This window comes from Lygodium microphyllum, chromosome 8 (genome assembly GCF_053477565.2).
Source record: "Lygodium microphyllum isolate KBCC chromosome 8, Lygodium_microphyllum_v1.1.10, whole genome shotgun sequence".
Classification (NCBI taxonomy): domain Eukaryota; kingdom Viridiplantae; phylum Streptophyta; class Polypodiopsida; order Schizaeales; family Lygodiaceae; genus Lygodium; species Lygodium microphyllum.
In genome coordinates, this window is record NC_141142.1 from 163832319 (window position 1) to 163858282 (window position 25964).

A 25964-nucleotide genomic window follows, 5' to 3' on the forward strand; every position below is an offset into this window, starting at 1 on the left:
GTAATCCCAGTGCGGTGTGGAACTGCTCTTGGGGTGTTCATCCTAAGATGTCCCACATGGGTCGGTCTAGCATGGAGAGGCTAAAGCGGCGGGGCAGGGCCATCCGATGGCGGCGTAGTATCCCTTGTATCTTCGACCAGTGTCTTCTGCGGGGATGGGGGCCGGCGAGGCGTGGTCCCCGGGCTTTACCTCTCGCTGTGGCTATTTCTAAGGTGGTCCCCGGGGGCCGGGAGGCCGGTTGGGCTGGTGGGGTCTCGGTGGTGGGGAGGGTAGCTGGTATTTGGTAGAAGTCGTTGAGTGTGCGTTGGTTGGTGGCTCCTTATCTTTGCTCCGTGGTTCGTAGGAGGTGGTCTCTGTGGCGTCGTATTTTCAGTAGAAAGAGCCCCAGGCATCTCTAGTCTTTGAATTCCATCACCTTGGAGAGTGGTCCGAATCCTTCGCTGAATAGGCAGTGGAAGCGTCCTCGGATTTCGTAGTACACTGGGCATTTACAGATATAGTGTTCCTCGGTCTCTGGCTCGAGATGGCAGAGCTGACAGATTCGGTCTTCTGGGGGGAGGAGGTTGGCCCCGTATCTGCCCGTTTCGACCCGTAGTTGGTGTGAGGACGTGCGGATCTGTCCGATGGCACTTCTGACCCCGTGAGACAGGTGTGTGTCCATGTAGCTTGGGCGGGTGATGAAGCCGTCCGGGGAGATATGCATGAAGTGTTCTCGGTAGAAAGCCTTCTTGGTTCCTGGTTCCAATGTGGGGGTCACCCATGTCCTGGCGGTGTCTATCTGGATGATATCCATTCTGGTGATGCGATTTACCTCCTCTCGGCTGAGCTCTAGGTGTGGGCAGTCTAGGCTGTATTGTAGTGGGGGGAGGTGGTCCATGTGCAGGCCATGGAGCCGTAGCCAGGTATCTGTTCAGGCATACCAGCACTCAGTGTCCCCTTGTGTTGCTAGCTGTTTGGATGACTTCAGGGCAAGTCTGGAGTACCGGTGCCGGGGCATGTCCCATATTCGGCGCAAGAAGGTCACGGTTTGGAAGAGGGCCTCAGCCACGAGGGGCGGTGCCCCCAGCTCTGCGCGGATGATCTCGTGTGGTACGGAGGGCTTGCTTCGGATCATCCATGAGATCATAAGTATTGGGGGTCTCTCCATCTGGTCCCATCCCTCATAGGTGGCCTCCTCCTCCTTAGGTAGTGGCTGATCCTGTGGGGCCCTCCGCGTGTGGTAGAGATTGGACCCCCATATGGGAGCCCCGTACAGGAGGGCTGGTGTGACCAAGGTGTCAAAAAGCCAGAGCTTTGTCCGGGGTTCCTGGAACTGTATGCGGGCACATTGGTTCTCCATTGACCCGAGGGTTGCATAGCCTCGGGTTAGTCTATCTTCTGCTGCTTTTCTCAGGGTAAATCTCGGTCCAGAGAATGTAATCCCCAGATAGACGTATCTTTGGACCACGTCCACGGTTTCTCCACCGTATGTGAAGGGGGGTACCGACCGTCGGAGCCATTGGGTTGACGTGTTAAACACCATGACCTTGGTTTTCCCCAGGTTCACAGTTAGGTCTTTGTCTTGGCAGAAGGCCTGTAGTGCGTCCAATTGGCGCTGCAGCCCTTCGGGTGTGTTGGAGATGAGGACTATGTCGTCCGCATATAGTAAGATAGGTATTAGTGTCCCTCCCAGGCTCGATCTCTCCTCGCCCAATCTATCTATGTACTCTGAGATCTCATCAATGTAGAGGCCAAATAGGGTGGGCGAGAGTGGGCATCCCTGCTTGACTCCGATGGTGCTGGTGATCTCCTTTGACAGCCCTCCCGGTGCCCGAACTCGGCCCGTTACTGATTTGTATAGTGCCAGTATCCCCCATCATATTTCGGTTGGTACCTCCAGTTCCTGTAGTCTCTGCGCGAGCCTCGCTCGTGAAACTGTGTCAAAGGCCTTGCGGAAGTCCACAAAGCAGTAGTACACCCGTCTTCCATGTGCTCTGCCCTCCTCTATGATGGCTCTAAGTGTGAGGATATGGTCAAGGGTGCAGAACCCCCTCCTAAACCCTGCTTGTCCTGCTGCTCGGTGTTGGTGTTGCTCTGCCCACTTGCTCAGCTCGTGGTCCAGTATGGATCCATAGAGCTTGGCTAGTACATGGCCAACCATGACTGTTCGATAGTTCGTGGGAACTATGGGGTCTCCGACCTTCAGGATAGGTATTATGGTGTTGGCTGACCAATTGGCTGGGAAGCCTTCGCATAGTGAGGATATGGTCAAGGGTGCAGAACCCCCTCCTAAACCCTGCTTGTCCTGCTGCTCGGTGTTGGTGTTGCTCTGCCCACTTGCTCAGCTCGTGGTCCAGTATGGATCCATAGAGCTTGGCTAGTACATGGCCAACCATGACTGTTCGGTAGTTCGTGGGAACCATGGGTCTCCGACCTTCAGGATAGGTATTATGGTGTTGGCTGACCAATTGGCTGGGAAGCCTTCGCATAGGGCTCTGTTGAACATGTGTGCTAGGAGAGGTGCCAGTGTGTCTCTAGCATGGGTCAAATGCTCTGCTACCAAGCCTTCGTGGTCTTGGGCACGGCCATTTTGGAGTCTGTCAATGGCGTCCCGAACCCGCCCCGTGCTGAAGAATGTGGATGATCCGGGTCTGCTCCCTGGGGGCCGGGGTAGCTGGGGCTGCTTGGGTACTTGGTATAGTGAGGTTGCATATGGGTGCCAAGTGTCCGGGGAGGTGATGGGCGTCTGGGCTCGCGGTTCTTGAAACGCCTTCCATGCCTCTTTGCTGTCTTGTCCTAAGAATAGCTGGTAGAATTTGTGTTCCTCTTTGGAGAGGTAGGCTCGTTTCTTCCGTCGCACTAGGCGACGGAATATCAAGCGTGCCTGTTTATGTGTGTGTACTCCTCGTGCTTCGTCCTGTTGAAGACGGAGCCGGGTTTCCCTGCACTCTGCGTCGTACCAGCTGTTCTGTGGGACATTCTTGTTCGGAGGGGTGGGGTGGGGGGAGGGGGATGTGTGGGGGAAGTATTCGGTAGCTGAGGTGTGTAGTGTGCCCGCCAACTGTGCTATGACCTCCTCCAGGGGTGCGTGGGGGTTCATTTCTTGCAGGCTCCAATAGAGGTGGTCGGATTATGCGCTCGCAGTTAGCCTGGTAAAGTGGTACCTGGGGAATCTTGGGGGGTTGCTTGCTGGGGGGGTTAGGTCATACCTGCAGGTTATGTCAAATTGTAGGTATGCATGGTCGGCAGCCACTGCGAGTGGGCGAGGTGATATTTTAAAGGACTGGACGTCGGGGATAAGTGATAGAGGGCCAAGGATATAGTCCACTGTGCTTGCTCCCAGTTTCTGTGTGGGTGCTCCATGCACCCCCCGTCCGATGCAGTTGGCCGCGTGCTTGTGTGGGAAGCATGTGAGGGCATCCGACTCGGGCCATCTGTCGAGGCTGTTGAGGATGGCCAGTCCGTGTGCCCCCCCTAACGCCAGTAGGTGTTCGCCATATTCGGTGCACTCAGCTGTGTCCTGTGACGCTCGGTTGAGTCCTATCTCCTCCGGTGCAATCTCTTTGTACATGTGGTCTTCGCTCTCGAAGAAGGGGGTCTGCCTTTGTGCTGTGCGTGCGTTGAAGTCTCCAGCCAACATGACATCCCCCAAGCTGGAGTAGTGCATGATATCTTCGGACAGTGGTAGGTATGGTGACTCGCCCTTCTGTGGTGCGTATGGGGAGTGTGCTGGTGGGAAATAGCACACCGCCATGTATATGTCTCGGGGGCGGGCGAATATAGTGAAACAAGCACAAGCCGAAGTGGCCGAGAACTCCAAATAGATTGAGGTAGCCAAGAAGTCGCCAACAAAGAAGGAGGAGTTTGTGAATGCAGCACTGGAGGAGAAGAAAAGGAGAAAGCTTAGAGCGCTCCACATCCGGGTGGTCGGATGGAAGGAAGGGGATAGCCCCCTGGCAGATGCCCAACAGATATGTGGAAAGCTGGGAGTAGAGGACCCTCAAATAGTGGAGAATGCATGGCGTGTAGGGAAAGACCTCACCAAGGGAAGGCCTCTTATTCTCAAATTTGCCAACTTAGAATCCAGACGAGCCTTCCTCTCTAAAAGGACAGCTCTAAAAGGGGAAAAAGTCTACCTGGAGGATGACCTCACACCCGCACAGGTGGCACACTGTAAAGAATGCATGCCACAAATCTTGGAGGCTCGCAAAGCGGGAAAATGGGCAGTATACAGAGATGGTCGGGTCATCATCACAGATAAGCGCCAATGACGGGGCGCGGCCTATGAGACCCACCTGAGTTTTGCAGTGTGGAACTGCAACGGAGCTTTGAAGACAGATGCAGGATTATTCCAGGAGACCTTCATCGGCAAGGACATCGTCCTCTACACAGAAACCCACCAAAGCCCAGGCACCTACTTACCAGAAGTGAGGGGATATAGATGGGAGACGGCATGCCGCCCTAGATCCCGAACAAAAGGAGGGACCCGAGGGTCCGGAGGGGTGGCTGTGTTGTATAGGGAGGAGCTACAGCCCATGGTGCAAGTCATGTGGAAAGATGAGGAAGCCCGGTTCATGTGGATCCGGATGTGAGAGAGAGAGAGAGAGAGAGAGAGAGAGAGAGAGAGAGAGAGAGAGAGAGAGAGATGCTAGTAGATTAGTTAGTTCATGTGTGAGTTTGTGCATGCGGTTTAGTAGGCTGGGCATCTTTAATCTTTTAGCCATTAGTATTTACCATTTTTAATGTTATTTATGCCATTTATTACTTGTCGGAAAGCATTTAATGCTAGCCGACCTCACATCATTTTGGCATGGATTTGGCCTATATATTTTGGTCACTCCCTCCTCCACAGATATAGATTGCTTCACCACCTACAAGTTTTGGTGGAGAGGGGAAGTTGGTGTTGGTGCCTTCATAGCCAGTGACTCACGTTGGTTCTATACTATCTCATGTCTTCGAATATGGATTCCATTTCTTGAGCATCTCTTTTCTTTTGCAGTGTTTCTCTTCTCTCTTGTGTTTAGCAATCTATTACAACAATTTTCCATGCTTCCATCACTGCATCCACTTCTAACACGGTATGAGATTTCAGGATCAAGGTTCCTACTACTCTTTTCTGGTGTGGTGTAGGTCTGCATTTTGACTTTTCGTTTGCTGCTTGGACTTGCTCTTCACTGCTGCGACTGATTTACAGCCTGGGCATTGTGTTACAGTTTTTTGGGGCTGTTTCAAGCCTGGGGACTTGTTTTCTGACCCTTTCTCTTCTGCATTTTGGGGACAACAGGCTGAGGCGGCCTGTTTTTATGTAGGTCGACTACATTTATTGCAGTTGCTGACTGTGTTTTGACTTCAGCCACTGCGTTTTAACTGATTGTGCTTGTGTAGGGCCGGGTGACAGTTTCTCAGGCTGATTTTGTTGTGTTTCATCCATTTTTTCACCATGTGATTCATTGCTAAGCTCTAGAGTGGGTTCATGTGCATCCGGTTGTCATGTTCTTCTCACTACACTCGGGTGGTTACTGTTGATCCTTTCTCTATGTGCTTTCTTTACTGCTTTGAACTCGTACAATCCTTGTGAGTTTGTGTTCTTGGCACCCATCTATCCCTCCAGATCCCTTGCTTCTACTTATCTTCTTTGTCTCTTCCTTCTCATGGCTCCTTTGGCTTTTCATATTGATGCTTAGAATGCAAACATTGTTTACTCATCTACAAGTGTTATGTTGGAGACTTGTTATGTTGAGATTTAGGTTTTCGTGAGGATGATGTCTCTTGGTGCTCTAGATGTTCCAATTTTAGAGAGGGGTGACGTATGGAAGAAGAAGAAGTCTGAGTGCTATTATTGTGGCAAGGAGGGATATCTTCGGGATGATTGCAAGTCATTAGTAGCTTTACAGGAGGAGCAGGCATGTACAGTGACAAAGGGTGATGACTCTCTCGATGAGTCTTCCTTATCTCCATGTTCAAGTTTAGGCTCTTTCCATGCGACCCTGACGATGGTTGCCGAGGCCTCCCTTCCTAGTTGCTAGTACAGGTGATGCAGGACATCCCTCGTAACTCTCCAGTGCCAGAGAGGGAGTGTGAGAGGGTGGTGAGGTGGGGCAATTGTGCCTCATCTATACAGGTATACATGTGTATAGGATCTAGAGAGGGATTTTCCTAACACCCCGACCGAAGTCTGGCAAGCTTACAAGTCCTAGAGTTGGGATTGACATCTAGGTTCATGATGAGCTATTTGATAGAGAGTGGGCTTGGCTCCTAGCCCGAGTTAACATGAGGGGACATTTTGGCAGTTTGGCCAAAGGCGGGGAATCCTTGGTCATTTATGCGTTGTGACATTGGTGATAGGATGGTCACATGTGCTATTTCAGAGGCATTGCTGATAGATATTGAGAGCTGATATGACTCTTCTTTGTTTTTAGGAGTTGGTATGATCGACATTGACATCAGATTCTCTTCGAGCTAGATATCCATGCTTCTCTTCTGGTGGTGGTTGTATGGACGATGATGGGTTCTTATCACTGTATCATTATATTGTATCAGATCACCCATGATTTGAGAGAGGGTGCGAGTCTGTGCATGTGGTTTAGTGGGCTGGGCATCTCTGATATTTTAGCCATTAGCATTTGCCATTATTTATGTCATTTATGGCATTTATTGCTTGTCAGCCACTATTTAATGCTGTCTGATCTGACATCATTTATGGCATGGATTTTGCCTATATATTCTGGTCACTCCCTCCTCCACAGCTATAGATTGCTTCACCACCTATAGGTTCTAGTGGATAGAGGGAGCCGGTGCTGGTTGACCAGCAATAAATGCTAAAATCATCATGATCATGACACATAAAAAATGCCTAAAATTTCTGCAATGTCTGGCCTACTAAACCACATGCTGAGATTCACTCATGAGCTAACGAACTTGCTAACATAGGGATGGGTTACGACGACTAACATATGAGACCTCTCTTAAGCTGGGAAAAAGCTAAATGCAAGTGTTGTGAAGAAATGTTCGAATAGAGATAGAGAAACTTAATAGTATGTGACAAACACAAAGTGGAATGTAGGACTCAAGACGATCAATCTCAAATGAACTGATACAAAGATGGCTCTATCCACCCATGCACTTCCACTGTGAAGCTTAGATAGCAATCTAGATATATGATAGGTAAAGGGCTAAAGGGTAGCCAGAAGAACTCTGACTATGTGATAGATAGATTGACGTTGGATTTGGAGGCATCTTTCTTTTATAGCTTGAGAAGGTAGTTTGGTCAGCTTTAACCATATTATGAACCTTTCCTAGTCGAACAGGGAATATTCCAAGAAATATTCCCTTTACTATCAGGGGCAAGGGTTGCCCCTAGATCCCCATCAAGGGGGCAACTGGCCCCCTTGAGACCCCCTAGCTAAGGGCTTTTTTCTCAGAATGGGGAGCCTCAAACCTTGGTGGTTGAGCCAATACACCTCCTCCTTGAGATCTCCATTCAAGACCTCTCGGAGCCTTGCTCCCAACTACCACCTTTACCATACTTGGAAGATGATCCGGATGTTGATGCCCAATCCCAACCTCTAGTCCAACTCGTTCTCTCGACTCCTACAGGCTACCCTAGCTGTTGCTAACCTTTGGTGCCTCAAAAAGAGCCTTGCAGGAGCATATCATGATCATGAATTCCCCTCATTTAGCCACATTGCTAAGTGTTTTGCCCCATACGAGAACAAACTAGGAGTAGGCATTGCCGTTGTCCAAATCTCCCAAAATACATTTGGACAACACCGACTCTTGCAAGTAGTGACCCTCTATGGTCACCTACAGACTACTGGGTTCGAGGTGCGATTGATACTATTCAATCCATGCCTTATGAGCTCAGACATTGGTAATACTTGTCAGCTTTGAGCATTTGTCATCCATGTTGCTTGAGCATGAGGCTTCTTTGTGCGTATAGGGTAGACTTTCATCATGATATGGTGGCTATTAGGAGTCTTATGTAGCTTCAAAGCGGGATGATAAGAAGATGAAAACAAAGGCACAATGTTATCATTGTGGCAAGAGGGGCATCTCAAAAACTCACAATAGAAAAAAAAATTGTATCCATTTTATTAATTTGTATATTTAATTATTTATTTTTGTTTTCTTTGTAATTACTAGATATCTAAAAAGTGCATTAGAGCTGGCCAATGATGATTGCTCATAGGTTATAGTGGACCCATGTAGTGGGTTAAAAGAAAGATAGTACACACTTTCACCTATATGACCTGATTGGGCACTCGGGGATTGAAACTCAAGCATATTGGGATCAGACTTGCACACAGAAAGGATTAATGCCTTGAAGTGTGAGCTTAGCTAGAATAGACAGTTTTTGCACTAACTCTCCACTTTCTCCTAGAAAAGAGTTTATTTCCTCTCATTCTACATCAGTTTTCTTTGTTGTAAACTCATATGCAGCAACTGAAGATAGCCCAAACTTGGTCCCAATCATCTCTATTATCAGCCTCCACTCCATTAACATCAAATAGCTGAATATTCCCTCTTCTTTTGTCATTTTTTTAATAGGATAATAGACCTGTAAATTCCTTGTAGCACCTCTTTCTCGAGCTCTTTTTCTAGTTCAATATTAAAAAGAAAGCCATAACTCCTCTTCCACCCTTGATGGCTCCTTCTATTTCTTCTTCATTGAGACTTTTGCCCATCGTATCCCATTGTATCTCCTTGGAGAAGAAGCTTGACATGCTCTCGGTTAATGACCCTCCTTCAATGAAGGACCACATCAATAAAATGGAGGATATAAGGGATGAGCTTGTGTCCCTTGGATGGACGATATCTTTGGAGGATATGGCAATGGTTATTCTTACCCAACTGCCATCTACTAAGTATGATGTTTTCTATATCATTCTTGTTACATCGAGTGTGTAAGACTCTTCTTTGGGAGGAGTTACCCTCTTGTCTTGGAGGACGATGAGCATTTCAAAGAGAGAGAAGCCAGTGGATCTGGCTCTACCAAAGCTTTTATTGTAGGTGTAGGAGGAGGAAACGAGAAGGGGAACAAGAAGGCAAACAACAACAATAGGAAATAGGATGAGAAGAATCCTAAGCCTAAGTTTCAGCACTGTGGGAAGGGTTCTAATCCCAAGGAGAAGTGTTGGCAAAAGTACCTCATTTGAAGCCAAAGGATGGTTTGAAGGACTCGAAGGCTACCTCGGCTACTACCAAGTCTGTTTTTGTGCATCTTTTTAAGGTTGAGGATACAATCTTTGCTTCCTCCACTAATGAGAAACCATGGCTTGTTGATAGTGGGGCCACTTTCCCTATGACCTATGATAGGATTGACTTTAGGATCTTCATTCTAGAGGGGGTTCGGTTAACATTGGTAACAATTCTTCCGTGCCAGTTCGTGGAGTGGAGACTATTCCCCATTTGTTAGATCATTAGGCCTCAATGGCCAAAATGCTTTATGTACTGGATTTGAGTTTTAACCTTCTTTCTGTCCATGGTTTGATAGAGCTAGGTACTCACGTGGTCTTTACCCAAGGTGCTATGATCTTTGAGGATTCTTCCATAAGTTATATTCTTTGGACAGATACTTAGGAGGGTGGGCTTTATAAGCTCATTGTCCTACAATGTTGCATATTTGCAACAGTTTTCCGACTTCACCATTACAAGATACGACTTCTTATGAGACTTTCTTTGGGAAGAAGCCCTTTGTGTCCCACTTTCACATCTTTGGGTGCGATGTTTATGTCTATGGGAACAAGAATAAATGAGGCAACAAACTTCACTCAAAGTTAAAGAAGCTTATCTTGGTGGGCTATAGTATGGTCATGAAGGGTTATAGGCTCTCCGATGCATAGACATGAAAGATTGATGTGAGCAGGGTTGTGATCTTTGATGAGACTATAGCCTTTGATGACCCGATTGATGGTGCTTCTTGTGCATGTAGTTCTTCATTATCAACTGAAAACCACCCATCACACATCCCCCCCCTAAAAAAAAAAAAACCAAAAAAAAAAGAAAAAAGAAAAAAAGTCATCAGTTCCTTTTCTTTGTTCCAAGTGATTGACATCCCTCTTTTGTCTTTAACTCCTTCCTCCTCTCCTTCCTGCAGAGATGAAGCAGAAGCAAATAGATAAAGAGAGTTGAGAGCAGGCACATTAATCGAGGAGTTCAATGACACAGAGCTGAACAATGTTTGATAGTGATAGAGTGAGAGTGAGTCGTCGGATAGGTGTGTACCATTGTGGTACATACAAAGAATAAAAGAATGCATTTATACTGAGGGTAGGGTACACTTACACCCGTTAGGGTGGGTTCACATGTGTGAAGTAATATATACACAGGAGAACGTGTAAAGGGCCTTTACACCCAACAACCTCCCACTTAAAGGTCCTAAGCGAACCTTTAACCAACTCCCACAAGTTTAATGCAATGCTCATGTTGAGCCTTTGCAAGGCTTTTAGTGAGAATATCTGTGGGGTTATCCTGTGATTTGATCTTAGTCAGGGTGACTAGACCATCATCCAGAACCTGTTTGGTAAAATGATACCGAACATCAATATGCTTGGTACGTGCATGAAACATGGCATTCTTAGCCAGGCATACAACGCTCTAGCTATCACATCTAAGTACAGGTGTCTTGGTGGGCAGCCCAAAATCCTTGACCAGACGACCAAGCCAAACTGCTTCTTTTGAAGCTTCATTGGCTGAAATATATCCAACCTCAGTGGTAGAGAGTGCTACTATTTTTTGCAATCTAGAGCACCAAGAAACTGCCCCACCTATCAAGGTAAAGATACACCCGCTAGTGGACTTGCGAGTATCCAAGTCACCTGCCATGTCTGCATCACAATACCCCTGTAGATTCAAGGTACCCTTGCCATAGCAAGTACATTTTCTTTGTGTGCCCTTAAGGTATCGTAAGATGCATTTCATTGTTTCCCAATGTGCTTTGCTAGGATTTGACATGAACCTGCTTACAACTCCCACTGCATAAGCAATGTCAAGTCTAGTAGCAACCATAGCATGCATGAGTGAACCACAAGCTGAAGCATAAGGAACACCCTTCATAGTACTGGCTACCTTATCATCTTTTGGGCAATCTGCTTTGCTAAGCTTAAGATAGGGTGGAAAAGGTACACCAAGAGGCTTAGCATCAGCCGTAGAAAAACGATCAAGTACTTTGCTGATGTATTTTTCTTGTGAGAGAAATAAGAGTTGTTGCTCTCTATCTTGTGTTACACGCATGCCCAAAATATGTTCAGCTACACCCAAATCCTTCATAGAAAATACTGAATTCGGTTGCCTTTTCAATGTATTAATTTGGCTTTTATGCTTACCAACAATAAGCATATCATCCACATAAAGCACAAGTATAATAAGGCTTCCATCATCAGCCTTCGTAATATATAAGCAGTGATCTGCACTACTCCTTTTAAAACCATGTGAGAGCATGAAGGTATCAAACTTTTTATACCATTGTCTAGGAGCCTCTTTCAAACCATACAAGCTTCTCTTAAGCTTACATACCAAATGCTCCTTTCCATGTATAACAAAGCCTTCGAGCTGTTTCATGTACAACTCTTCTTCCAGATCACCATGCAGAAATGCAGTTCTGACATCCATCTGATCAAGTTCAAGATCCATAGATGCTATAATGGCAAATAACACTCCAAGAATGGTCATTTTGACAACAGGAGAGAACACTTCTTGAAAATCAATACCCTCCTTTTGTGTATAGCCCTTAGCCACAAGTCTGGCTTTGTATTTGGGTTTGCCATCCACACATTTGATTTTATAGACCCATTTGTTAGGAATGGCTTTTCTATCCTTGGGCAATGTAACCAAATCCCAAGTAACATTCTAATACAGTGACTTCATTTCTTCCTGCATAGCTAGCTCCCACTTTTTCTTTAACTCACATGATAAGGCCTCTTTATATGTAAGAGGCTCACATTCATTTGTGAGCAAAATGCAGTCCAAAGAAGGATCAAATCTTTCTATAGGTCTTCTGACACGTGTAGACCTTCTTACCCAATGATTTGTGTTATCAAGTAATGGATCCACATCCAAGGGAATGTCAATGACCTCATCGTTTGGCTGCTGAACTGCATGTTCAGGTTGCTGTAATACAATTTCAGATTGCTGTAATTCATTTTCAGTATGTTGATTTTGGTGCTCAAGCTGATGTTCAGCATCCCCTTGTTGCCCATTTTCATCTGGCTCAATAATGATACGCTGATTGTCGTAATCAGCATCAAAAGGAGGTGAATTTTCAGTGGCTGATGGCTATTCAAGTAATTGATCATGCTGAAATTTAACTTTCTTTTTGTGTGAGTCATTAGATGTGACATTTTTCAGCAGCTTTGACTCATTGAATACCACATCCAAGTTGCATAGAACCTTTTTTATGCTTGGAATCCAAACTCGATAGCCCATTTCACCTTCATCTCCATAACCCATGAAGATGCCTCTATGAGATTTCACGTCAAGTTTGGTTCTGCTATCAACAGGTACATGTACATAGCATTCGCAGCCAAAGACTCTTAAGTGGTCATATGAAGCAGGTTTGCCAAACCAAACCTCTTCAGGGATGCCACTTTCAAGTGCACGATGTGGAGATCGGTTGCAAATATGCACCGCGGTTTTAAGTGTCTCTCCCCAAAACGATTTCGAGAGATTAGCTATAGCATGCACTGAATCTTCTTATATAACGTGCAATTTATTCGCTCAGCCACACCATTAGATGATGGATTGTAAGGAGCTGTAAGCTCTTGTTTAATCCCATTGTCATCACAAAACTTATTGAATTCTTTAGACACATACTCTCCCTCATTATCTCTTATTATGCATTTTAACATTAAGCCTTTTTGAGTATTAACCAATGCATAAAACCTTTTGAAAGCATCCAATGCCTCACTTTTGTGCTTAACCAAGTAGACCCATAGCTTCCTAGAATGGTCATCAATAAAAGACACAAATTAATGAAAACCACTATGAGTTTTTATTGGCATGGTGCAAACATCAGAATGGGCTAAATCAAAGATACATGCCTTTCTAGAGGCTCCATGAGAGTATGGACTCTTTACATGTTTACCAAAAACACAATCATTGCAAAAGTCAAGCTTTGAGCTTTTTCCATCAACTCTTTCAAGTGAAGAGAGTGCTTACAAACCGTTTTGGCTCATATGTCCAAGACGCTTGTGCCATAACTCCATGTGTGATTGTACTTCAGCAACTGCAACAAACTTTCTAGGAAGTGCCTTGCAGTAGAGATAATACAGAGTCCCCTTTTTACCATCTCTAGTGACTAGCATAGATCCTTTTTGTATTTCCACATACCACCACCAAAAGTAATGAAGTAACCTTTGCTGTCTAGCCGCCAACGGAAAGCAAGCTCTTTTTGATGCCAAGAACATACCTAACATCATGAAGAATCAATTCCTGACCATTTTCTAGAGCCAGGTGTATGGTGCCCATTTCTTCAATATCACATGCATGATTGTTGCCAAGGTAGACTTTTCCAAGATTACCTTCTATATAGGTAGAAACACACTCCAGAGATGGAGTTACATGAAAAGAAACACCGCTGTCAACAATCCACAATTGTGACAAACCATCATGAGCTAACAACAAAGCATCTATCACATCTGTTTTAGTGATATACGTATCCTCCACTGTCATAGCAAGCAGATCTGAAAATGCAACCAGCAAATCAGCATCTCTAATCATCTTTTATTTCCTCAATAACAACACTAGATACCACATTTGCTTTTTCTCTCTCTTCAGGGGTAGAACTACCATCCTTGTCATTCTTTTTACCTTTTGTGTTAGTCTGCTTTTTACGTTCTTGTTCCTTTTTAAAGTATCTGCAATCGGGCTTTTTATACCCTTTGCGACCACATTGATAACAAGTTACATCTTGTTGTTTTTCCTTGCTTTTGCTGCGATTTGTGTTTTTATTTGCAGCACTATACATTTTTTCAAGTCTTTCTCTTACATCGTATGCTGATCCACTGTTTTCCCCACTTGCCTTGCGTCTAATCTCTTCATTCAAAATAGATCTACGCACACCATCAAATGTCAAGTTGGGGTTATTGCTCAATGACACAACCAATGCTTCCCATGAATCGGGCAAGGTCATGAGCAAGAAGATAGCTCTCAATTTAGGATCAAAAGTTGGCAAACTTGCATTCTATAACTGACTCAAAATACCCGTGAAAGCATTCAAATGCTCTAAGGCAGATTTGGACTCATCAAGCCCAAACTACATAGGCAGTATCAAGCCCCTTTATATCAACCAAGCTATCATCTGTGACAGCCATTTTAATGTAAGTAATGGCCTTTTTATTCATTTTAGCCCGATCCTCATCTGACAAAGCAACGGGCTTATGTTCTTCTAAAGCATCATCACAATCCTTTAGAAAGAGTATACCTTGCATACGATCTTTTCAAAGATCAAAACCATTTCCGTCAAATTTACAAATCTCAAAGAGATTCTTTGTGTCAGATGTAGATGCACTGCTAGCCATCTTCAGCAATACACAACTGTAATAAAGGGCTGAATGCTTTCAGCCAATAGCAAGGTTTCTGAATTGTAACAACAAGTACACACTCTTGTACTTCCAAGGTGTCTAAGAAGTAGGTGTTTAGCTGCAAATTTCAGTCTCAAGTGCTGATTACAACATATACACGAATCAAATCAGATACATTTGCATTAAGAATAGCTCCCACTTCAGCAATACATCACCAAAATTCCCAAATGCAATGACCCAAATGCTGTATTGACCACTGTTTCAGTGCATAATGAGTATTCAGCAGTACATGTACCAAGAGAAACTGCCCTTTTTCAACATTTGAAGCATCCAGTACTCAAAAGACTCCTATTCAGCAGTGAATTTGCTGCAAATTTCATTGTCCAGTCTCAAAACGACTCAAAAATACATCACCAATGTGAAAAGGCCCAAAATTTCTGCAGTGAATGTGCCCCAATTGCATAAATACATCTTCCTGAGTATCAAGTACATGCTAACGTTGCAGAAATTTCACGATTTTTGCAAAAGCCCCAAATTTTGGGGTCCAAGAGTGCACAATTTCCAAGAAATTGGCTCAACCAAGCAAAAATTTCACTTGCATTTGAGAATGTCCAAAATTTTTGAGGCCCGTGTACTCAATGTCTTCAATTTATCGTTCAGAAGTCACTAGAATTTGTGTTAGGCACCAAATTTGAAAAAAGCCCTAAATTTTAAGGGGGAAACTTGCATAGATTCAGGCTCTGTGCTTGCTCACGTGAACACATGGAAGAGAAGGTAATAAATCAGACTAGAAAAATTTCTGATTTCAAAAAAAAAAAAAAAACAGGGCATTGACTTGCCCGTCATCCGTGCGGGCGCATGACGTTTGCTCGACACATTGTCCCCGTCACATGTGAGCCTTCCGTCGTGTTGCATGCCTCCAGTCTAGCCGCGTAGCAGTCTCCTCCAATCCCGTTAGTTGTTGTTCGTCTGACGCCCATTACGCTTGCACCCGACCAGTTGCTTGGCCGGTTACGCTTGCATTGTTCGATTGTTGACACATGTCCTGTTAGTTGCACCCGACCAGTCACCCGGCCAGTCAATCGCCTGGCCCATTAGTTGCACCCGACCAGTCAATCGCCTGGCCCGTTAGCTGCACCTGACCAGTCAGTCACCTGATACTTGCTCGTCTACTCCTCAACAACCTAATAGACCGATTGCCTGCTTGCGTGAGCCATTGGCTTTGATACCAGTTTGCAGAGACAAAGCGGAAACAGATAGAGAAAGAGAGTTGAGAGCAGGCACGTTAATGGAGGAGTTGAATGACACAGAGCTGAATAATGTTTGACAGTGATAGAGTGAGAGTGAGTCGTCAGATAGGTGTGTACCAGTGTGGTACACACAAAGAATAAAATAATGTATTTATACTTAGGGTACAATACACTTACACCTGTTAGGGTGGGTTCATATGTGTGAAGTAATATATACACAGGAGAGCGCGTAAAGGTCCTTTACACCCAACACTTCCCCCACTTCAACTTGTCTTCCATCCTTGACGGCTCCTTCTATTCCTTATTCATTGAGTATTTCTACTCTTATCCCATCTCCTCATGAGTCTCAGGGGTCTTGAGCCGTGTGAGGAGGAGCCCCCTTTTTATGAATGAGGGGGATGCACCTTTATGTAGTCAGGGGAAGTGCATATCTCAAATAGTTGCATTGTAGGTATTGGGGGCCTCATGGCCTTCCTCACAATAGGATGAGCCTATCACCATTCCTCGGTGGTATTGGCGGCTCATGGAGGATGCATGAGTGAATTACTTTCCTGTGATTCCTTTAGGCCTATGAAGATTAGCTAGGATACAAGTCCAATGGGGTAGTTCACTTTGTGTGACCTATGACTATTTATAGCCAATTAGTTTGGGGCAGGTTATCATCTTTTGTCTTTTGCAGGTTGCACACTCTATCTCTATGTCTTTGTCTCTGTTTCTGACTCTTGACTCTGTTTGCTATGTAGCCATGATCATCTTCAACATGATCTGATGCCCTCATTGATGCTTTAGGCTGCACGTAGGGATTGGTCAGTCCACCATTGTATTCAGCATTTGTCCTAGATTTCTCTTCCATTCCTGGTGTCTTTCTCTTCTTCTTTTCTCTCCTTGTTTGTGTTCCTCTTCCATTGTGCACTCTATGTGCAGTCTATTATAACTGTTTCTTAGGCTTCCATTGGCCCCCCCACTTTGACAGAGTTAGTTGGACAACACCACGAATTGAGATATGTGCTAGTAGGGGTATGGACAATAGTGGGATGTAGGCACTAGTTGATGGATGATCATAGAGCGATAAGGGATGCAAATGACCATGCAACCCATCTATTTATAGATGAGGGAAGATCAAAGTGTGGGTTTTCTTATGGGACATAGAAACTTTGTAGTGTTTTGAACATAGTAACATGTGTCAAAATAGTGTGAGGGAATAGTATGCACTCATACCATATGAGAGAGACAGTAGGGTTTGTAGGGAGAAACACGGAATGTACGGCAAACATTAAGAGAAGAAGAAACTCAGAGAAAATATAGAAGAAGAAGAATGATGATGAATCATTGAATCATGCTAAGTGAATCAAGCTGATACAATGGAGCCAAAGCTCTAAAGATGATTGCATTGTCGTGTTTGATTAGGCGGTAACACATGTAGAAAATTTTAACTGTAGAGGTAGCGAAACACAGTCCTCTAGGTAGTAGGGTATAGAAAGTAATGTTGAAGATGGACAACTGTCGAGGAAGCGAATCACAATCCTCTAAGGTCGTTGGAGTCGAGGAAGAAGATGATGCATACTGCAGAGGGTGAAGAAGGATAGGCTTGCTTGCTAGATGCTCAAACATAGCCTCAAAAGGGCTAGATGTTGCAATTGAAACTGTCGTCCATGGTGAGAAGGATGCCAGACTGCTAAACGCAGCTAGATAGTTGACACTTGATGGAGAGAGGTTGGCGGATGAAGGAGGAGTCACCAGATTGCCAAATGCAGCATTGACGATGACGCCAATTGTTGGGAAATTGATGCAAGCTTCATGATGATGCTAGGTGAGAAGGGCTGATAGCAGATGATGCAGGCTGCAGAACGCCAGGTGGAGATGGACGTAGAAGCCATGAAATGTAGTGTCCTTCTTGCGGGGTGTGAAAGGCAGTGGAGAGGATGGAGAAAGGAGGGAAGAATATGGAAGAGAGTGACAAAGTGTTAGAAGGAATGAATGTGTGGGATAACAAATGGGTGGAGTCGGTGCTATATTTTTAGGCATAGACCCTCTCGAGTGGTGCTCCAATTCTCTCTTGTGGTGCTTATTGAAGTCTCTCAGGTGGTGCTTGGACACTAACTAATGGTCTAGTCATGTTTGTCATGCCTTGTTATATTTTGCCCATGAGCCTTAGTCTGAGTCAAAGGAGGACTTTAGGAGCTTTGACCTATCTGTCACTTGTCTTGATGGAGGAGAGAGCTCATTCTAGAGCAGTTAGTTTATTGTCTTTTAGTGCATTTTCTCCTCCAGTCGGGATTTTGTGTGCATTTCCGGAATAGTTTTTGCATACATCAATTTGCCTCACCTGTTAGACATTGTCCATGGACCCTTTCTTGGATTTTTTGGAGTGTTTTTGGTATTTTTATCAGCATTAAATGCTGGCCGGCCATATTTTTGGCCCTAGATTGGAGTTGGCCAGAGTTGGGGTTAGTTGGCTATGTATAGCTTGCCCCTCCTGCACTTGGCATTCATCTTCCTCCTTCCTTGGTAGGTGCACACTCCGAATCTGTCATCTTCCTCTGTCTCTAGTGCTGCCGTCATCATCAAGAAGCTGACAACTGAAGAAAATGCACCTAAATTGCCAGAGCTCCTATGTATCTATTAGACTTTGATAGGAGCTCACAACTAGGAGATGATAGACCGACATGACTAACATAGGCAGGCTAACATTCATGACCAGGCAGCAGTTAAAAACATGGGGTTACCACACTTGTTGCAGCAGGACAACAAGTTGCCTGCTCAAAAAATGGGTTGCCGAGCTGAGAGAGAGGTTGTCTAGTGTCAAATGAAGGGCCAGTAGTGAAAATGCAAGGCAGGACAGCACGACAACAATTAAAAAACAATTGCAGACCTGTAGCAGTCAGTAAACAGCAGCAAACAGCACCAGATCTGAAGATTCTAGCCATTTGATGCTGGGTGAGAATGTGTAAATGAATAGAAGTGTGAAAAGGCAAAGCATAACCATTGACACAAAGAGATGAACATAAGCACTCGAATTGAATGGGCAAGGGAATCCAGAAAGAGAAGCATGCGATGTACAACACAAAACCACCAGGGTATGGGCACAATGATGATGTGCAATACTCTTTAGTCTCCCTCTTTTCAAGGATGCAGTGATGTGAGATACAACTGAGAGTGGATGAGTGTGAATAAACAGGCCTCAAGAAAGCCTGCCCTAAAACCCATGAAAACATTGGTTCCAACCCCAAACCCAATTGGTAGTTGCACTTGATAACTCAATAGCTGATGTAAAGTATCTTGGGTGTGTACTCTACCTTCATTAACTCTTTCACACTTGACCCAATGGTCAAGTCCACATAGGCCACCACGTAACCGTCTAGTCCACAAGATTAGACCCCTTTCAATTAGGGTAAACATGAAATGTATTTCTTTGGTGCTAAAAGCAGGAAATGCTTGACATGTTTCACTGAAATGTGACATGCCCTAGTGAAGTGGACGTTTGACACATGATTTTTAAATGAAAATTTTTGGTTTTTTCTTACTTTTCTGAGGGTCTTTGTACTCATTCTGTATGTATGAAACTATGCTGTTTAATATATAAGGATACACTATTGCTCTGTATTAAAGCTTTTTCAAGCATCATTAGCAATAGTATGGTACCAGCTCAAACCAGAACCTTTGAGATAAATTCAAGATAAAAGCCCAACCTCACCCTAATAGACTCATTACCATAAAATCTAAAACATCTCTACTTTTGAGGGGTGAAACGTTTTGCAGTTTCCCTACTTCCGGTGTCTGAACTTACAACCCTACTAATGTTCATTGCTCATCATGGTCCTCCTCATATGGGGGCCTTACAACATTTAGCACTTGGAGCATATGTGAGTAATCAAGAGGTATATTTTTGAGTGACCTCCAACAAAAGTATCATGATTGGGTAACTTAATGATGGTGCTAGTAACATTTGTCTCCTCCAACATGGACTGGTGGGGCATGTGTGCTGTGAATCTCTTTGTGGCTCATCGAATGGGACTTCCTGTGGTGAGGCCCGAGGTCTATTTGATGTGTGCTCCATAGTATCCTAGGTGGCTGCATCTCTGAAACAGTGTGTAAGAGACAGTTGTGGTTAAGAGTTTAGTTTGTGATCATGGGCTGTTGAGAGGGAAAATATTTTTTCAAAGAAAAGTTTGGATAAAAGCTTACTTTAGAAAAAGAAAATAAAACTGTAGGGTTAAGTAGAAATGCTTTGGGAAAAAAGAAAAGAGAAACACTGCTAAGAAAACCAAAATTGTGGTGAAAATCTCAGCAATATGCTGGATGAAGTGTAGCTGTTTGCATGAGATGCAAATGGCAGAATGTGGGCAGCTGAGCTCAACTGCAGCAATCCTTCTGCATTGCCCTTGCATTTTAAAGTTTCGAAGACTTATATACTGCATTCTATGCATTATGTCATGAGATGAAATAGAATGCATTTCAACTTGGAGTTAGTTGACAAGCAACTAATGAAATCACTTTTTAGCTTTAAGTTGTTCTTTTTTAAGTCTTTGTCGTTATCCTTGTCGTTTTCTAAACTGCATATAAGTCAATATTTTCATATCTATCCATTCAGCATGGATTTACAGGTGCTTGCATCTGAGAAAACAACTTCTCAAAAGACGACTAAGGATCCAAGCTTTAAAAAATTGAAGAAACTGAAAAAAGAAAGCAAAAATCGTGTAACTCGAAAGAGAGAGAAAGATCCACGGTATGGGTCTAGTCCAAAGGCAGTGGAGCTTATTGAAAAGGTAGGTTTAATGATCATGGAATTTGACTATTGTGATGCTTTTTCATCTCATTGGTTCTAGGAAGCAATAGCAAGAGAGCAAAACATGTAGGCTTAAAAGGTTCTACATACAAGTTACAAAGTCTTTAAACTTGTAGCTGGAACCAAACAGTTGGGCTATGCTATTTATGGGGTAGGGGTTGATATGTTCATGGGTGCACCTTGCCTTTTGCTCATTGATATTGTTGTTGGTCTTTAGAGTGTAAGGATGCCATCAATGGGTTGTAGAGCTGATGGATGTATGTATACCGTACACACACGGGCGTGCATACACACAGACACAAAATGCTGTAAGCAAGTTGTAGCAAGATCTAGATGATTGTGACCTTTGAGACCTCCACAATACTTCAACTCAAGATTCCAAAAAATGTAAGCCCAATTATGTGTGAGTGTGCAACAAAAAGGAAAGAGAAAGTAAACATGGAGAGAAGTAAACTGAATGAACTCAAGAGAGAAGGAACAAATTGACTACAACAGCTGAAAGATACAAGGCTGCAATGGTCAGCCCCAATAGGCAGCACTAAGCATCAGTGTGGGCGCTAGATGGTAGCCAGGGGATAAAAGAGAATGAGGAGGGCTGGCTGAATGATCACAATGATGTGATGAATGAGGGTAGGCCGCCTATAAATAGGTAAATTGGGGTCACAATTGGTGATAAAGTGGCTAGGCCTCCATTTAAAGTGCCTAAAGCACATAAAATCATAGACAATGAAAATGATAGAAATCCTAATGTTTTCGTTTGACTCACATTGAGGCTCACAAGCAAGAGGCGATGATACAAGGCATACATGCCTGCTAACACCCCCTCCCAAATCGTAGATGTGGCTGAATGCCAAAGGAGATGCGGATCCGAGGATGGCAACAAGAGTACCAATGTAGTTTGTCTCAACGAAGAATGCCAACCAAGGAGTAAGCCCCTTCTCTAGATGAAATAATGATCCAATGGGAAGCCATCATAGGCCAAGGGATATGGAGAGGCCTCCAACAAATCATTCTTGAAATCTCTAGTCAGGGATGGGTGAGTTGAGCCTTTGACCCAATTGTGAGATGATAGCAAGGAACTATAACATGCAAGGAAACAAGAGGGACCAAGGGCCAAGCAGTAGGGGATGGTGGCTCAATGATGAAGGAAAGAGGTCCCCACATGAAAGAAAGGCCGAAAATAGACTATAATCTTTGAAGAAGCTCCTTAAGTTCCTAGAAACACAAAGGGCCAGGGAATCCACAACCACATCACCAATATCGTCTCCCTTTGAAAGGGATGGGAGGTATGAGGGAACCACTGGAGGAGATGGTGGGAGATGGGATGGAACTTGTGGGATAGATGGTGTACAATCAAGAACGGATGCGGCAATGGAAAATTGTCTCGGAGGACCCTTCTTAATGGAAGGGGAATGGAGCACACATGCCAACGTGTCACAATAAGGGCTCCCGTAGAAGAATCCTCAAAAACACAGCCTATTCGGTGAAGATTGTTAGCAGTTTTGTCAGATCATGAGTGAGTTTGGGCATGTACTTTAGTGGGTTGGGTATTATAGGTTTTTTAGGCATTTTTAAATTGTCACTATTTTATGTGATTTTGGCATTCATGGCTGGCTGACCTGATGCATTGATGGCATTATTTATCGCCTATATATTTGTCTCGCTCCTCCTCAGTCTGTATCATTCATCACTTATAGATTCCAGTGGAGGTCTCGTTGGAGAGAGGGAGCTGGTGCTAGTGCCCACACAGTTAGTGATTCATTGTTGTAGGCGAGTGTCTCATGTTTGGTATATGGATTTCATTTCCCGAGCATATCTTTGAGTCCTTCCTTTTCATCCTTCTTCTGTTTTCTCTGTTCTCTTGTGTTGTGCAGTCTATTACAGCAGTTTTCTACACTTCCATCGCTTCACCCACTTGTTCGGGCTCTAGGTGCTACTTTCTGCTGTGACCAGTCTGCCCTCATAGTCTTTTGGTGCTGATCTACCTTCATTTGTTTGCTGCAGCCTCAATGACTAGTTTTTGGGTGTTTTTTGTCTATTTTCAGCCTTCAATCTTCTGTGTTTCATGCCGAGTCTGCGTTTTGATTTTCTGCAATATTCAAATACTACATGACTGCATTTAATGCTACTGCTACCTGTTTTTTCCATCTGAATTGGCTTTTTCAGAATTTCGTGCTCTTGTAGGCTGGGTGACAGTGTCTTTAGCCTCTGTTAGTGTTTGTTGGCTGTCTCACTTTGATTCTCCCGGATTTTGCAGATATTTTTGTGATCAGCTCCCCTTGACACTACATGTGAACTCGCACTTCGTGCATGCCCCCCATCGTCGGCACTTGCTTTGCCCTCACCTGGCCATGATCTACCCCACCCCGCCTTGACCCGACCTCTCCATCCTTGTCTTTGCTTTGACTTGATCTGAACTAACCTGTCTTGCTCTCACCTAGCCTGCCCTCGATTGTCTTGCGCTTTGTAAAACCCTACTAGAGACAGCCCAATGGGGGGAGAGGGGATCCCCTTGGAGGCATGATTTGCCAACTTCCCCTCTAAGTTGAGGAGCAGCAATAGGGACAAGTAGAAGTCTATTACCATTGCTATCAACAATCAGTCACCCTTAGTCCCTCCCTCCATTGGTAAACCATCAGCATGGGAGTCCTATTTGTTACAAGGCGTGAGGAAACTACAAGGAGAGATAGCAGCCATGAAGCGAGAAATGATTAAAGAAAATGAGAAGATTATGGCATTATAGAAACAAGTGAAGGCATGCAAGTTGAACAACAGAAAGTAAAGGAGGAACCCATGCAAGAGAAACTCCAAACGAACCTGAAGGTAAATTCAAATTGAGCACATTTTCTCATAGAACTGGTCTCAAAAACGAAAACAAATGGCAAGATGGAGAGCAACAAAAAGGAGATTAGAATTGGAGGGCACCCCCAAGGATGGGGCAACCACAATATTGCACTAGAATTAGAGGGGGATTTCATCCTTGAAATAGATGTATTGAAGAAGAGTTGAGTAAAGCAGTCCCATTTGTGGATGTAGGGGAGCCCATGGGTATAATATCCAAAGGCACGCAAGCAAGAGTAATGTATATGGACATGATAGAGAAAATAGTAGTTATGAAGCAAATAAAGTCTCTCCAAGGGACGAAGGTATGGATGGTGGACGAACTTGACTCCACTCCAACCAAAGAATTGACCAATAGAATTAGCTAAAGTCAGAGAGGCAAGGAAGTGGGCAGTGTATAGAGAAAGGAAAGAATCATTAGAGAATTCAATATCCCACCTCCCAAGAAATAAATCTATGAAAAATTATAGCTATTTTCTAAACACATGTAACAATGTTTGTTATAGTAACACTCTTATGAGTCATAAGAGTAGAGTACTACTATTTCATCCCATTTTTTATTTTCCTTTTGCCTATATGGCAAGATGCTCAAAGTGGATTCTAATGATGGATATATCCGACTAGTTTGATAGGCCAATTTTGGCCTCACAAGGACGTTAATACAATCTTTCTTTCTTTCTTTCTTTTCTCTCTATTTTGATCACTAAACTTACAGTGTTGTTATGAAAGCATGGTTTGTGTAGAAGCGATTGTGGTACATGGTTGTTGGAGTTATTGAGCGTCCTCAACGTCCCATTCCTCTTCCAGATGATTGGGACCATGACAACCATAAGAAAGTTGTGCTTACATGGGATTTTGATCACATCCAACTAATGCACATGCCAATCATAATGAGCAACCAAAGCGATGACACTGCAAATGGTGGCCATACATGAAGTGGGTGCAAATGTCTCATTATAGTCAATCCCATGCTGTTGAGCATACCCTTTGGCAATAAGACGTGCCTTGTGACAATCAATGTTACCATCGGATATGCGTCTTAATTTCTAAACCCACTTTGTACCTATAGCACAACATGCAAGACACATAACTCCCATGTGCCATTTTTATGAATAGAGTGTATCTCTGATTGCATAATTGCCACCCAATGTTCATTTTGTAAAGCATCATGTAAAGAAATAGGTTCCTCATTGCATGTAGTAGCTACTCGTGCTTGTGCAACCAAGTTACCTTGTGTATGGCGAGTGGCTGGTCTAGTTCTATCAGGAAGTGGAACAGACTGTTTGTTGTCTTGTAATGTATCTAACAACTATCTAGGGACTGGTTTAGCTTTGTGAATAGCATCCCTCTCATCAGCCACTTCATAATTAGCAATGCCTTGATCAATGGACCGCAAATCAGGTTGTTGTTCAGCATATGTTTGCTATTGATTTTGCCACTTTAAACCCTCAATAAGTTGCTAGAATTGATCAAAATCAGGTGCACTTTGCTAAAATAATGGCAACAAACTGTGAAACATGACCAGAGGCTCCACATTGGGCTGATTTTTGCAGTTCATGAAGGGCTGACTAGCATGTTCAGCAAATACCACATCTCTACTAATAAAATCTTTTTGGTAGAGAGTTGGTACAAGCAATACCCTTTATTGTCTGCACTATAACCAATAAAAATGCATTTGACATCCTTGTCTTGTAGTTTATGTCTTCGTGGCTGTGGCACCAAAGCACATGCCAAACAAGCAAAAATATGAGTATGTGATACCACTAGTTTCTGGCCATTCCAAGCCTCATAAGGCATACATTCAGCCAATGCTTTAGTTGGGTTGTGATTCAACACATACACTACACTCATGATAGCATCAAGCCAAAACTTTGGGGACAGCTTATTGTGTGATAGCATATGACGTGCCATTTTCGTCAAAGTGCGATTTTTTCTTTCAGCCACACGGTTTTGTTGAAGTGTGTAAGGGATAGTACAGTGATGGATAATGCCCCTTTTAATGAAAAAAGAGAAAAACTTCCGTGACATATATTTCCTCCCTCGATCGGTACGTAGTGTAATCAGCTTACATCCACTGCTATTTTTAGCCAAGGCTAAGAAGGTTTTAAAGTATGCAAATACTTTTAATTTGTGCCTCAAAGCATATGCCCAACAATGACGACTCATGTTTCTTCGATGCGCATGGGTCCACAAACTTCGCTATGCAGAAGTTGTAATTTATGATCAAGACGCATAGATCCACCTTTGGGAAATGGAGCACAATGCATTTTGCCAAGTACACAACTTTCACATACATTGTGAGTAGGTGCTTTTAAGGAGTGAGATCAAGCACCATATTTTTACTTTTTAGGCAAAGCAAACTACTATAATTAAGATGACCAAACCGAGTATGCTATAACTCAATGTCATCCACAATGGTGGCATCAACCCGTAATGCATCATCCGATGCTCTCCCCTCATATAAATTAAGCTGATAGAGTCCATTGTACAATGTACCGGTGATGCTAAGGGCATCCCCATCACTATAGTCATAGACATTGCATCGATCCATGTGGAATTTAACCATAAAACTAGCATATGCAATGGCTG

General features: G+C 43.9%; 1 protein-coding gene across 1 annotated transcript in view; it reads left to right on the top strand.

Moving 5' to 3' along the window:
* LOC148033103 (pentatricopeptide repeat-containing protein At4g18975, chloroplastic-like) overlaps positions 1-25964 on the top strand; it is a 59663-nt gene that overhangs the window by 8498 nt on the left and 25201 nt on the right. Inside the window, exon 3 of the mRNA XM_087683832.1 lies at positions 20340-20514. Within this exon, the coding sequence (XP_087539958.1) occupies positions 20340-20514 (175 nt within the window). The remainder of the gene's footprint in view (positions 1-20339; positions 20515-25964) is intronic.